The sequence below is a fragment of the Magallana gigas genome, chromosome 3 (genome assembly GCF_963853765.1).
Source record: "Magallana gigas chromosome 3, xbMagGiga1.1, whole genome shotgun sequence".
Lineage (NCBI taxonomy): Eukaryota > Metazoa > Mollusca > Bivalvia > Ostreida > Ostreidae > Magallana > Magallana gigas.
Window position 1 is genome coordinate 33,496,697 of NC_088855.1, and position 13,477 is coordinate 33,510,173.

At 34.5% G+C, this 13,477-nt stretch overlaps 2 protein-coding genes across 4 annotated transcripts in view; one reads left to right on the forward strand and one right to left on the reverse strand.

Annotated features, from left to right (window-relative positions):
- Nucleotides 1-682, forward strand: part of LOC105334834 (T-box transcription factor TBX3) — a 9,708-nt gene extending 9,026 nt beyond the window's left edge. For both annotated transcript variants that reach the window (XM_066079370.1, XM_011438424.4), the window contains one exon: nucleotides 1-682. This exon is cut by the window's left edge and continues 363 nt beyond it. In XM_066079370.1, the coding sequence (XP_065935442.1) occupies nucleotides 1-293 (293 nt within the window). In that variant the 3' untranslated portion in view covers nucleotides 294-682.
- A 7,510-nt stretch (nucleotides 683-8,192) lies between these two features.
- Nucleotides 8,193-13,477, reverse strand: part of LOC105334821 (ATPase MORC2) — a 30,797-nt gene continuing 25,512 nt past the window's right edge. For both annotated transcript variants that reach the window (XM_034462068.2, XM_034462067.2), the window contains one exon: nucleotides 8,193-9,114. In XM_034462068.2, coding sequence (XP_034317959.2) covers nucleotides 9,025-9,114 — 90 coding nt within the window. In that variant the 3' untranslated portion in view covers nucleotides 8,193-9,024. The remainder of the gene's footprint in view (nucleotides 9,115-13,477) is intronic.

A 13,477-nucleotide genomic window follows, 5' to 3' on the forward strand; every position in this document is an offset into this window, starting at 1 on the left:
CCGTGTCCACCACTTCCGGTTTATTACAACCGGTTTCTTCAAGTTTAGATTTACACAACGTCAATCCTCAAATGCAGTCTTGTCGTCTGCCCCAACAGACCAGCGATTGCGCACTTCGTCAACCATCCGGGCATTTACCGAGTAGCCATAACTATGGAATCCGTACTACCCCGCCTACTCAACATCCCTCTCTGCCATCTTGCACCTATATGCAGCCGGCACAACCTTATCCAACTCACCTTGCTCCAAATGTTCACATGATGAACATGAACTTTACCGGACCAATGGCCTGAACATTTCAAAGGATGCACATTGTGGGAAATATTTCATCTCGATGACGTCATCATACCAGAGCGAGCTGTTCGAGTCGAGCACTCGAAGTTCTTGAAACGCATATCAAGCAAAGCCTGTGACATTTTGTCTGATGTGCCCATGACATGAGGGTAAATGTTGTTTATATCTACGATGTACAGATACAATTTGTTAAATACTTGTACTATGTTTCTATTTATTTATAACAACCTTTGTACAATGCCCTTGAAATCCAGAGAAATAATGTGAAGTCCACAGAAAATGCACCAGTATGAACGATATATGATTTTATTTTGCATGATTGAAAATTGGTGCTAGTACTATGGATGTACAAAAATTGCATGTCTGTATATGTTTGATTACATATAAAAAAGTAAAAAAAAAATATACAGTGTGATAAGTGTTTTACTTTTCGCGAATCGAGCATAAATAAATTTAATTTTCTATGTGAGACAAATTCTTTTATTGAAAAAAAGAATGTGTGTAAATCAAAAAATGCGTTACAGAGACACAAAGTGGAAGATTGTAAAAGAATTATCATTTATATGAAATATTCATGAATACAAATTTAAAAAAAAAAGTTAGAGTACACACGAATCAATAGAAACCCGATTTATAGCACGACATTCCTACGGCGAAACATGAGCAGCTAAATCAGAAGTAAACTACTGATGGGAGGCTCAGTACATTAAAATTAGATTTTTTGAACAGAAGGAATTAGAATTGTTATTCTTTTTATAAATACTACATTGCATCTGTCTACCGTCAAAACACCAATTTTAACGTTAATTAACTTTTCGATCACGCACCCTTAGAGATTTTTTATGATATGGTCGAAATATTAAGTACATGTATATTTCAACCACCATAAATATTTCAACTCAATTTAATTGAATTGGTGCATGTTCAATTAATTTATTATGTTAGAGAAAAAAATCAATCCACACGGTGTATATATGCTTGAATGTATGAGGTTAAGGTTTATCCAGTATTATCATTGATGATAAAACGGTCATTCAAGGGATACAATCTTGGTATAGGCTACTTATAACTTACCATGTTAACCGAATGAGGTAAAAAAAAAAAAACCTTTAAACATTTTAAATGTAGAATACAAGGATAAATCAGAATTGTTTCTATTCGCTCAATATTTTTTTTTATAAAAATCGGGAGTTTAATTTTAACACAGAAATATTACGATTTCTGCAAATATACTGAAAAGGTTACTTTTTTAAAAATAAAATTTAAACAAATAGATAACGTTTATTTTTCGCCCCAAATAATACCGGTATTTAGCAGTTTGATTTTCTTCTTTACTTTATGTATGAGAAACAATCACGGAAATTTATTCACATTATTCCGTGTCAAATTTTACACGTTGTCAATAATTAGGTTATTTATAGACCGCGTTAGTGAACACAATAAACAAAACTTCTAAAAAAAACCAAAAGGAAACAAAAACACCCCCCTTTAAAAAAAACCCCGACCCCCCCCCCCCCCCCAAAAAAAAAAAAAATCAAACAAAACAAAAACATTGTCCTATATATATAAACTTTTGGTAAAACCCCAAATAATCGTGGTCGTAATAAGTTTATTCATGATTATTAATTTTGTTAAAGGATTCAAAGAAATAAAATAATTTTGCGTATTGTTTCATTCCTTGCAATAATTCTTTAAATTAGAAATATTTGAAATATGTATAATTTAATTTACAACAATCAACGCTTTTTAATTTATTGGAAAGGATTCAAAGAAATAAAATAATTCTGTGTATTATTACATCCATTGCAATGATTCTTAACAATATATTTCATTTAAAAATATTTGAATTGTCAACAATTTAATTTACAACAATTAACGCTTTTGTAAATGGGAATACTTAATTTATAAACGAAAATATGCAATTTATTCTGATTAGCCAAAAAAGAAAAAATCCACATCCTCTGTATATCTAACAGTTATTCGTGTTGGAAAATAGGAAATTTTTAGACCCCTTCCCCTACCCTAAAACACCCACACAGACACAGGCAAAACACAATTTGAGCCGGAGTTATATCATAAATATATATAATATAATAGGACGCTAACGATGAAAAATTGACTTTTTATGCATTTGGTTTATGAGTAATAGGAGCTCATTCATGACGTTCATGTGCTTTTTAAAGAACATCTTGAATACAAGTACTAAAATTTCAAATATAGAGAGCCGCTCCCTTTCTTGGTAATGTGTACATGTATAGGATTATTTTTTTTCAATAATGATAAAAAATCCACTGCAACCCAAAAAGAATGTTGACGAAGCAAGCTCTATATGTCGAAGGTGCAGGGAAAGAAAGGGAAATAAAGATTCTCTTAACCCCCCCCCCCCCCCCTTACCCCTAATCTACAGCTAATGAAATTTTGTTTAAAATATCAATTTGGATAATTAAAAAAAAAAAGCTATTTATATAACTGTATGTTAATTACATATGTGTTTTTTTTTACATAAATATGTTTTTGAAGATAGCACAACAGTATTATACCTTTTATTTTTATTTTATTTCAACAAAAGTAGCTGAAATTAAAATCTTTTTCTTTGCCAAATCATGGGGGGTTCTAAAACTTCAAAGAATTCCACCTTTTCAGAACGGAATAATAAACGTCAGTGATTTACGTAAAATTATACATTTGCCTCATAAAATTCAATCGAAGCAAAGTTGGGAATTCAAATAAGTTTGTCTAACAACTAGCGACCACACACACCAAATCCCCAAACTGCGCGCTGGGGCTGAAACCAGAGAACTGTGCACAGGTTATTACCAACCAAACACTCTCTGATTAGGCAATTACCCCTGAAACGCACACGTCTGTTGCCATCATGTGCTGCCTATAAACATATGATTAACACAAAACAATGGTAGCAAGTTTGTCACCAATGGTGGCAACCGGGGGGACGACGAGTCTAGGCGGTCAAACGCGCCCTCGTGACGATAGCGCCGGCTTGTGCTCGGGTCGCGACATCGAACGCGCCAATCGCCACTTAGCTTTTTTATGTTTAGTGATAATAAGACTTGGCACGTTTAATAATTTGCATATACATGTACCATTTTAATCTCCAGATTTAAATAATTAATCATGATAAAAAAGAGACTTGCCTTATTTATGTTACATCTCAATGAAATCTATATATAATGATATTCATTTAGGTGCGATTTTTAAAGGGATAAAAATGTACCGTTTTGCCTTGAAATTTCTTTCTTTTTTGTTAATATTAAAAGAAAAAACATTCAACACTTAACGTTATTACAATTATCACTACGGGTACTTCGAATTTTTAATTTTTCGATCACGTGAAATTACATCATATAAAATGTAAACTTTCACGTTTTTACCAGATGAAAAAGCATTGAAACAACAATTAATCTTTAAGGAATGGATTACTCTTTAATAATTCGGAAATGTTTTTATTCGCTCAATATTTTTCAAAAAAATCGGGAATTTAATTTTAACAATGAAATATTATAATTTCTGAAAATAAATAGAAAAAGTTACTTTTATAAAAATAAAATTTAAAGGGGCATGGTCACGATTTTGGCCAAAAATTATTTTCCCGATTTTATTGTTTACAATGCTTCAGTAAGGCATTTTTAATAGGCAACCGAAATTTAAGTGTCATTCGTTCAGTTACTTGCAATTCTTTGCTATGTAAACAAAGCTTTTGTTTACATTTTGAACGTTGAAGTGAAAACTCCATTTTTAGACCAAAAATGAATGTGGTAAACGTTAAGATATGTTTATTTTTGATTTGAATTTGAAGATCGAAAAATCGGCTTGAAAAAGAACTTTTACCGGTATAGTGAACTAATGTAAACAAAAACAGGGCACAAGCCTTGTTTACATGACAAAGAATTGTGAGCCCTGTATCTTGCTTATAACTTCACTACTGGCTCTCCAATTTCATTTGGTCATTCGAAATGCATTTCTAAAGCATTGTAAATAATTAAAACAGAAAAATAGAATTTGACGAAAATCGTGACCATGCCCCTTTACACAAATAGATAACATTCATTTTTCGCCCCAAATAATATTTAGCATTTTGGTTTGTCAAAGCTTGTGATGCATATACTTACATTGTGTGAATCATTTCACATATAATACAGAAAACGTTTGGTTGCGGAAATCAGTATTTCACTTAAGGAGGCTGAATGGTCAACTAATTAGCCATAAGTTCTACCTTAGAATTTTAACGTGAAATCTGGAATATTTATCTACATCTTTTTACAGAATTCCTCCTTAAGGAGATCAATAGAGTCTAAAAATGACCACCACTCTGCCCCACTAATGCATCCATTTTTAAAATCATGATCATATGATTCCGTTTAATGCATTGGGGGCCCTTGATTAATGAATAAACATGATGCAAACATATATTTGCATTGAACATCTTAGCCAACAACTTTATAAGATATCATTCATATAAGTATTCCAAAATCAGAATAAAAGCAGAATAAACAGACATTTAAAGAGCGGTTTTATTTTCCTTCTTTTTATTTTAAAATGACATGTCCTATATGTTAAGATCACTATCTACATGTAATATATACAATCTACTATGTACACATCTCGTTCCTTTCTCCCACACCTTACTTACACATACACACTTCTTGGTCTTTGCAGAAATGCCATGTTTGTGACCTGATAAAACACGATGAAGCAAGCGAATTATTTACAGCACATGATGAAAAAATAAAACTGTCCCACTGTCTATGGTTGAAATGCCCTGAATGTAACTGCTTTTTAAAAAATCATCAGCCCCAATATATCTTTCAGTCTGCAAAGTCCCCCCTACCCCCCCCCCCCCCCCCCAAAAAAAAAAACAAAAAAAACCCAGAAACAAACAGAAAGCAACACTTTTTTTTAGACCCTAATTTCTGCATATGATTAAACTGGTTTCATTCAGGAGACAAGTTGGCGGTTTTCAAGAAATGATGTTGGACATCCATGTTTGTATAATCATATATCACAATCAACAGTCACATGAAATATATATGCTGTATATGCATAATTATGAATGGACAACCTGAGAATGATGTTGGATTTGATAAAACAAACACACACAAACATATTTTAAAAAGAGTCTCACAATGTACAAATAAAACTATCAAATTAAAATGTCAGAGGTTCAAAATGATTTAAATGTACACAGCTTATAAACAGTCTACAGTTATTCATTATTGCATCTTGTTAAGCAAGTAAATGTGTAACATTGTTTGGCGATGAATTCACAGCATAGATTGTATTTAAAAACAAAATAACAAAAATGTGTATGGAGATTCCAACAGTTTTTCACTGATAGGTTGTAGGAAAACAATTTTTACAAAAACATTTGGGGTGGGGGTTGGGGGGGGGGGGGGGTTGTACAATTCTGTTTTTCTGATTCAAAATATTTAAATTTTGGAACATTTTGGGTTTTTTTTATCTTAAATTTGGGATTGGATGGGAAAAAGAGTGTTGCACATACCAGGTATTTTTTTTTTATTCTGTAGGAATTTTGTTTTACAAAATTTCCAAATTTTCTTATAATGAAAAAATCAAACTCTACAAACAAAACAAGAGGCCCATGGGCCACATCGCTCACCTGAACAGCAGTTCCTTGTAACATTACATTTCGTAGCATATGCTTTTTCTATTTTAAACATTGAACCCCTTTCTGGGGACTCAGTAATGGTCCGAGGTTTATGGTTGGCTTGAACAACATAAATAGTAACATAGGAATGAAAATGTGTAGCACTGCGGTGGGACCGCACGTACACAACCTGAAAAACTGAACGTAGAAGAGTTCCACTTCAAGAGGAATAACTCTCAGACTGTACAGAACATTAAGAAAGATAACTCTTGGTTCCACTACATTAGAGTTTACACAATTTGAGGATCCTTGCATAGTAATCTCACAAACTGTAGCATTATAGTTCTCGAGAAGAACTTTTTAAAAACATTTTCAATATATCTTTCTATGTTAAACTTTGAACCCCTTTTGGGGCCACAGTATTAGACCAGTGCTAAAGTTTTAATTATTTGGAATCTACATTATTTAAGGATGCTTGCATAGTTATCTCACAAGCTGAAGCATTATAGTTCCCTAGAAAAAGATTTTTCAACATTTTCCCTCTATATTTCTATGCTAAACTTTGAACACCTCTTGGGGCCCCAGTATTAGATTGAGGTCACGGCTTTTATAATTTCGAATCTACACTATTTGAGGGTGCTTACGTAGTTATCTGACAAATTGATGCATTGTAGTTCTCGAAAAGAAGATTTTTAAACATTTTCCATATATACCGGTACTTCTACATTTAACTTTAAACCCATCTTGGGTCCCTAGTATTAGTCCAGGGGTCACTATTTTAAAACTGTCGAACCTTCATTATCCAAGGTTGTATGCATGATAGTAATCTCACAAATTGAAGCATTGTAGTTCTCGAGAAGAAGATTTTTTAACCTGTTACCTTTATATTTCTATAATAAACTTTGACCCCATCTTGGGGCCCCATTATTGGTCCGGGGGTCACGATTTTACGAATTAGGAATCTACATAAGCGAAGGATGCATGCATAGATATTCCACTAACTAAAACATTGTAGTTCTTGAGAAGAAAATTTTTAAACTTTTCCTTTGTTTTTTAAAATGTTTAAATCTTGAACCCCTCTTGGTGCCCATCAATTGTCCGGGAGTTACAATTTTTTGAATCTACATTATTTAAGGATGTACATGTATGCATAGTAATATCCCAAACAGTTGCACGATGGTTCTTGAGAAGATTTTAAAACATTTTCCTATATATGTTAAAATCTAAACCCCTCCTGGGGCCCCACTTTTGTTCGGGGGTCACGATTTTTAAAATCTTCACTATATATACAACCTTTTGTGTATGTAGTGGCATTTTTGGTGAAGTGGTTCTTGAGAAGAAAATTTTTAAACATTTTTCCTATGTATTTCTATGTTAAACTTTGAACCCCGCCTGGGGCCCCAGTTTTGGTCCGAGGGTCACGATTTTTACAATTTAGAATCTTCACTATGTATACAAGCTTTTGTGTAAATATTGGCATTTCTGGTGCAGTGGTTCTTGAGAAGAAGATTTTTTAAACATTTTCCTATGTATGTCTATGTTAAACTTTGAACCCCGCCTGGGGCCCCAGTTTTGGTCCGAGGGTCACGATTTTTACAATTTAGAATCTTCACTATGTATACAAGCTTTTGTGTAAATATTGGCATTTCTGGTGCAGTGGTTCTTGAGAAGAAGATTTTTTAAACATTTTCCTATGTATTTCTATATATGTTAAACTTTGAACCCCGCCTGGGGCCCCAGTTTTGGTCCGAGGGTCACGATTTTTACAATTTAGAATCTTCACTATATATACAAGCTTTTGTGTAAATATTGGCATTTCTGGTGCAGTGGTTCTTGAGAAGAAGATTTTTTAAACATTTTCCTATGTATTTCTATGTTAAACTTTGAACCCCGCCTGGGGCCCCAGTTTTGGTCCGAGGGTCACGATTTTTACAATTTAGAATCTTCACTATATATACAAGCTTTTGTGTAAATATTTGCATTTCTGGTGCAGTGGTTCTTGAGAAGAAGATTTTTAAAGACATGCACCCTATACTCACTGTTTCGCAATTATCTCCCTTTTGAAAAAGGCTGTGCCCTTTATTTTAACAATTTATAATCCCCTTTCCATAAGGATGCTTTGTACCAAATTTGGTTAAATTTGGCCCAGTGGTTTTTGAGAAGAAGTTGAAAATGTGAAAAGTTTACAGACGGACGGACAGACGGACGGACGGACGACGGACAACGGGTGATCAGAAAAGCTCACTTGAACCTTCGGTTCAGGTGAGCTAAAAATTGTTCCAATACAGAGCATAATCAAAATCAAGTCATGATAATTACTATTTTACACTAAAATCAAAAGTTGACGAATTAAGTCATTTCCCTTAAATGTTGGTAATTAAAAAAAAATATTATGCATGATCAGTTAGTCATTTGGTGTGACATGTTCTACAAGACAATATAAAGCTTCACAACACTTTTGATTTGTAAGATCATGTCCTTTACGAAAAACACTCGTAAAAATTTACAAAGAAATTATTAATACTTCAGGGAACATAGACTCTTCTGGAAAATGTCAATATATCATTTGAAAGAATGATCAAGACACCGGAACAGCACAACAAAATGCACAGGTATAAATTATAATATGGTTTTTTGATATTGTATGTTTTCCCCCTAAATTTTCCAATTGATCAGTGAATGATGTGTCACATGAAGGACAGGTGGGTGGGTCTGTTCTCAACGTCAGGGGACCATAGTGACAAAAATCCGAGGTCTGCCCTTGGAAAAAGGAACACAGTCGACTACACTGTGAATACCAGGGACATTAATGGAGGGGGATGAGGCGGATCTCAGAGATTTAAAGGTGCAAAGGAAAATATATAGACGTCCCATAGCCACTGTTTGTGCAGAGATCCTATCACTCCAATGTTTGTTTAGAGGTCCTATTGATACAATGTTTGTGAAGAGGTCCTAAAGGCAATTGTCCTATCAGTCTTATGATTGTGTTAAGGCTCTAGCAGTCCTATAATTGTGTAGAGGTCCTATGTATGTGAATAGATCCTAGGGGCATTAGGTTCGTGAATAGGTCCTAGGGGCACTAGGTTTGTGAAAAGGTTCTAGGGGCACTATGTTTGTGACTGAACAGCCTGCTTCACACAAGCAGCCAGAAGTTCATCCACTTGGTCTCCATCTGCCTCAGGATCGATGTCAAACTCCTGTAAAATAATATGTACAAAAATCTCTTTAAATCATCTTCAACATAGAAGTACTGGTACTTACAATACTATTAATCACTGTATAGCAGAACACAACAAAATTCTCACTAATACTGGTAAACCTGCCTTTCCTCTTCCTATCCTTAATCTGCATATTGCAAAAAAATGATTTACACTAACTGATGGTGAAGAATTCTAATTTGATACAGTTTACTACCAGGTATATCATGCTAATCTGTAAATTGCACAGAAATTACTAGAAAACTTGTGAGAATGAATAAAATGGATAACTGTCGTATCCAACACTTCCACGAAAAATTAATAATAAGGGCAATACAACTCCCACATTCGACATCACAGTGAGAGGAAATATAGTTTTCAATTTTGTAAATACCATCGTACATCTTTAAAGAGAGGCACAAGGCAGTTTGCCTTTCTCCCCATTTCAACTTGATCGACTCCATATCTCAATTAGATGCAGTGTATACTGCCAAGACGCTTGTTGACTACTTCTCCTTCTCTCTCCTTTTTATGGGGAAACACAATCTGACTACACCTGGGCGAGTACTGAAAGGACCCAGCATCCTGCATATATAACAACCACCAGAGGATCTTTAACAGATATTTGTAACAGTGTGACAACAGGATCAATTTAACGTTTGGGTGGTCAACAGTCACATTAACACTCCAGCATGGAGATCCGTCTTGGATCACATTCTAAGGGTGAGAAAAAGTGCATGTCATCCTTCATCCTCGAGACAACCTCCACGGATGACATTCCCATAATTATTTCAGTATATCTTTCAGTTTAAGAATTTCCCAGTGAAGAAAAAAAAAAAGGTCAGCGTTTTTTAAAGAATAAATCAAAATGTCCCTCAGAAAGTTATGTTCTAATTTTTTAACCTCTCTTAATGTCTAGACTTGAGTATCATGGGCATTTCCATATCCTTTTGTCTTTTACTCAAGAGACAAAGCAAATTACTTTTTAATCTTCCGAATTCTCAGCAGTTCTTTAACATAGCCTTAAAATATTGCCTCTCTTTTCTATTCTTGTGCAAGGTGACAAATTGATGGTGAATGATCTGAGAATGAAAAAATGACTCAATATTTCACCCCATAAACAATGCAGATACCACCAAGAGATTGATACATCCCCCTCCCCCTGAATCCCCCCCCCCCCCCCAAAAAAAAAAAAAAACAAGAGGCCCATGGGCCACATCGCTCACCTGAGGAACAAGAGGTATGATAAAATCAGCTCAATGGAGTCATAATACAAACTATCTGGACAATGTACAATAATTCATGTAAATCCTGTATAAATAAAATCCATTTTCCCATGGATATTCTTATGTTTATAATCATTAGTCCCTTTTCTAACAGGATGATTTTATAGTCATATCATATGTTGAGTATTGCAGATCTAAAAAAGATCCCTAACAATAGTTTATATATGGGATATAAACGTACATCAAACTCTGAACCTTCTCGTGAGGCCAAAGAATTGTCCTGGGGCCAAAGTCTTAACAATTATAAAGAATCATCTGGCTGATTAGTTTTTGAGAAGATTTTTAAAGATTTACCCTATATATTCCTTTGTTAAACTTTGACCCCCCCCCCCCCATTGTGGCCCCACCCTACCCCTGGGGATCATTATTTTCACAACTTTGAATCTACACTACCTGAGGATGCTTTCACACAAGTTTCAGCTTTCCTGGCTCATTAGTTTCTGAGAAGAAGATTTTTAAAGAATAACTCTGTTTATTCCTATGTAAAACATCGACCTCCCATTGTGGCCCAAACCTACCCCCAGGGGTCATGATTTTCACAAATTTGAATCTACACTACCTGAGGATGCTTCCACACAAGTTCCAGCTTTGCCGGCGAATTAGTTTCTGAGAAGAAGATTTTTAAAGATTTACTGTATATATTCCTATGCTAAACTTCGATCCCCCATTGTGGCCCCACCCTACCCCCGGGGGTCATGATTTTCACAACTTTAAAATTTACACTACCTGAGGATGCATCCACACAAGTGTCAGCTTTCCTGTCTGATTATTTTCTGAGAAGAAGATTTTTAAAGATTTACTGTATATATTCCTATGTAAAACGTTGATCCCCTATTGTGGCCCCTCCCTACCTCGGGGGTCATGATTTTCACAAATTTGAATCTTCACTACCTAAGGATGCATCCAAACAAGTGTCAGCTTTCCTGGCCGATTAGTTTCTGAGAAGAAGATTTTTAAAGATTTACTTTTTATATTCATATGTTAAACTTTGACCCTCCATTGTGGCCCCACCCTACCCCCAGGGGTCATGATTTTCACATCTTTGAATCTACACTACCTGAAGATGCTTCCACACAAGTTTCAGCTTTCCTGGCCGATTAGTTTCTGAGAAGAAGATTTCTTAAGAGTTACTCTATATATTCATGTTAAACTTCGACCCCCCATTGTGGTCCCATCCTCAGGTGAGCTAAAAAGGTTAAGTTTACAATTCAATAAGTGGGTTTCTGGAAGAACAGATTTTGAAAATTTTCGTAATAAATATTGACAATTTTTTATACTTTTTTAATCTTTAGCTTTTAAGATCTGTGTACAAACATAGAATTGTGAGCAATTCTCTGTATCTTGCTTATAATTCGAAGCTTAACACTCAAATATGGTTAGTAAATAGAAATTGTAAACAACATGCACTACATGTATAACAAATAAAGAAAACAATTTATTTTTTCGAAATGAATCATATATATATACATGGATATACCTACATATTTCCGTAAGCGATATTAAACTCTATTTAAACTGAATAAACTAGAGAAAATGCCGAGCATCTCAACAAAACCTATTGCATTAATCTACCATTACGCAAAAGATAATGCCGAATTACCGATAGAATGAATTGTATTTCAGTACCCCTACATCAGACTTTGCTTAATATGCGCAGGTAAACAGTATACTTAACTGTTTGATTTACCGAAGTCTCTGATTGATTTGATACGAAAAATCACGAAATACAGACGATAGTTTCCAGGTTACAAAGCATAAATAATGAAAACGAAACGAAAATCAGAACAAGCTAACACCAACGTCATGTGTGAAAACTGTCAACGCATTGAAATATTTAGCCTCAATTTACTTCACAAAATCGGCACCAATATATTTTTCATGTTTCAAAACTTCCCTTCATACGCGAACTGTTGCACAACAAGCAAATTCATCATAGTCAGATCGACCCTTTTTCGTATAATGTCATGGCTGCTTTAAACAAAGAACCTCGTTTTAGAAGTATGGAATACGAGTCTTGGTAAAATGGGTATGCAAACCCGGGCCGTGGCAAAATAAATGCCAGGGCAGATCGGCAATTGTCAATTCCAAATACGCATTATTTTGCAGCAATATCTACAGCGAATACAAATATACTAGTCCATCAAATATCCTGAAATTTTAATGAGATTGGCAGATTAATAACTGCCAATCTTTTGTTTTGCCCAGGCCAAGTCTTGCCTACCCATTTTACCGGATGCCGAGCCCGATTGAAATACGCCTTTCCTTTATTATTATTTTCGTAATAACTTCGATTTGAAACAAAATTACCACTTAATTTTTGCAATTTATATTTTCCTTCCCATAAGGATAATTTATGCTAAACTACGTTGAATTTGCCTCGGTAGTTCTTGAGAAGAAGATTTTTAAAAATGCACCCCCCTTTTTCTACAGTTTCAAGGTTTTCTCCGCTTTGAATACAGATCGGACTTTAATTTTTGCAATTTATATTCGCCCTCCCATAAGGATGCTTTGTGCCAAATTTGGTTGAAATTGGATAAGCAGTTTTAGAGAAGAAGTTCAAAATGTAAAAAGTTTACAGACGGACAGACGGACAGACGGACGGACGGACAGACGGACGACGGACAAAATGTGATCAGAATAGCTCACTTGAGCTTTCAGCTCAGGTGAGCTAAAAACAAAACAACAAAACATAGCATTCTCTTGTATAGTCTTATTTTGATTTTTTTTTTTAAAGTGAACATTTTTTTTGAGTCTTCTCCAACAAGTCTCAGGAATCTTCATGAAGAATGTGCAGTGTCTGTTTTTGTAAACAATAGTAAATTTCTGTTTTCTCAATAAAATACAAAAAACAAAACCAAAAACATGACTCTCAGCTGGGTATTACAGCCTGACCAATTTCAAGAGAAATAAAATAGATATTTTGATGTGATGTAATCAAATTTAAGCTGCGCTGCAAGCCTCTGTAGGAAAACAATTTACCACTGCATCAAATTTGATTCTTGTAGGAAACATTAAGCAGCACGTATATACAAAACACTGTGAACTGAAATAACCTCTGAGATTGTACTAGAAGAAAG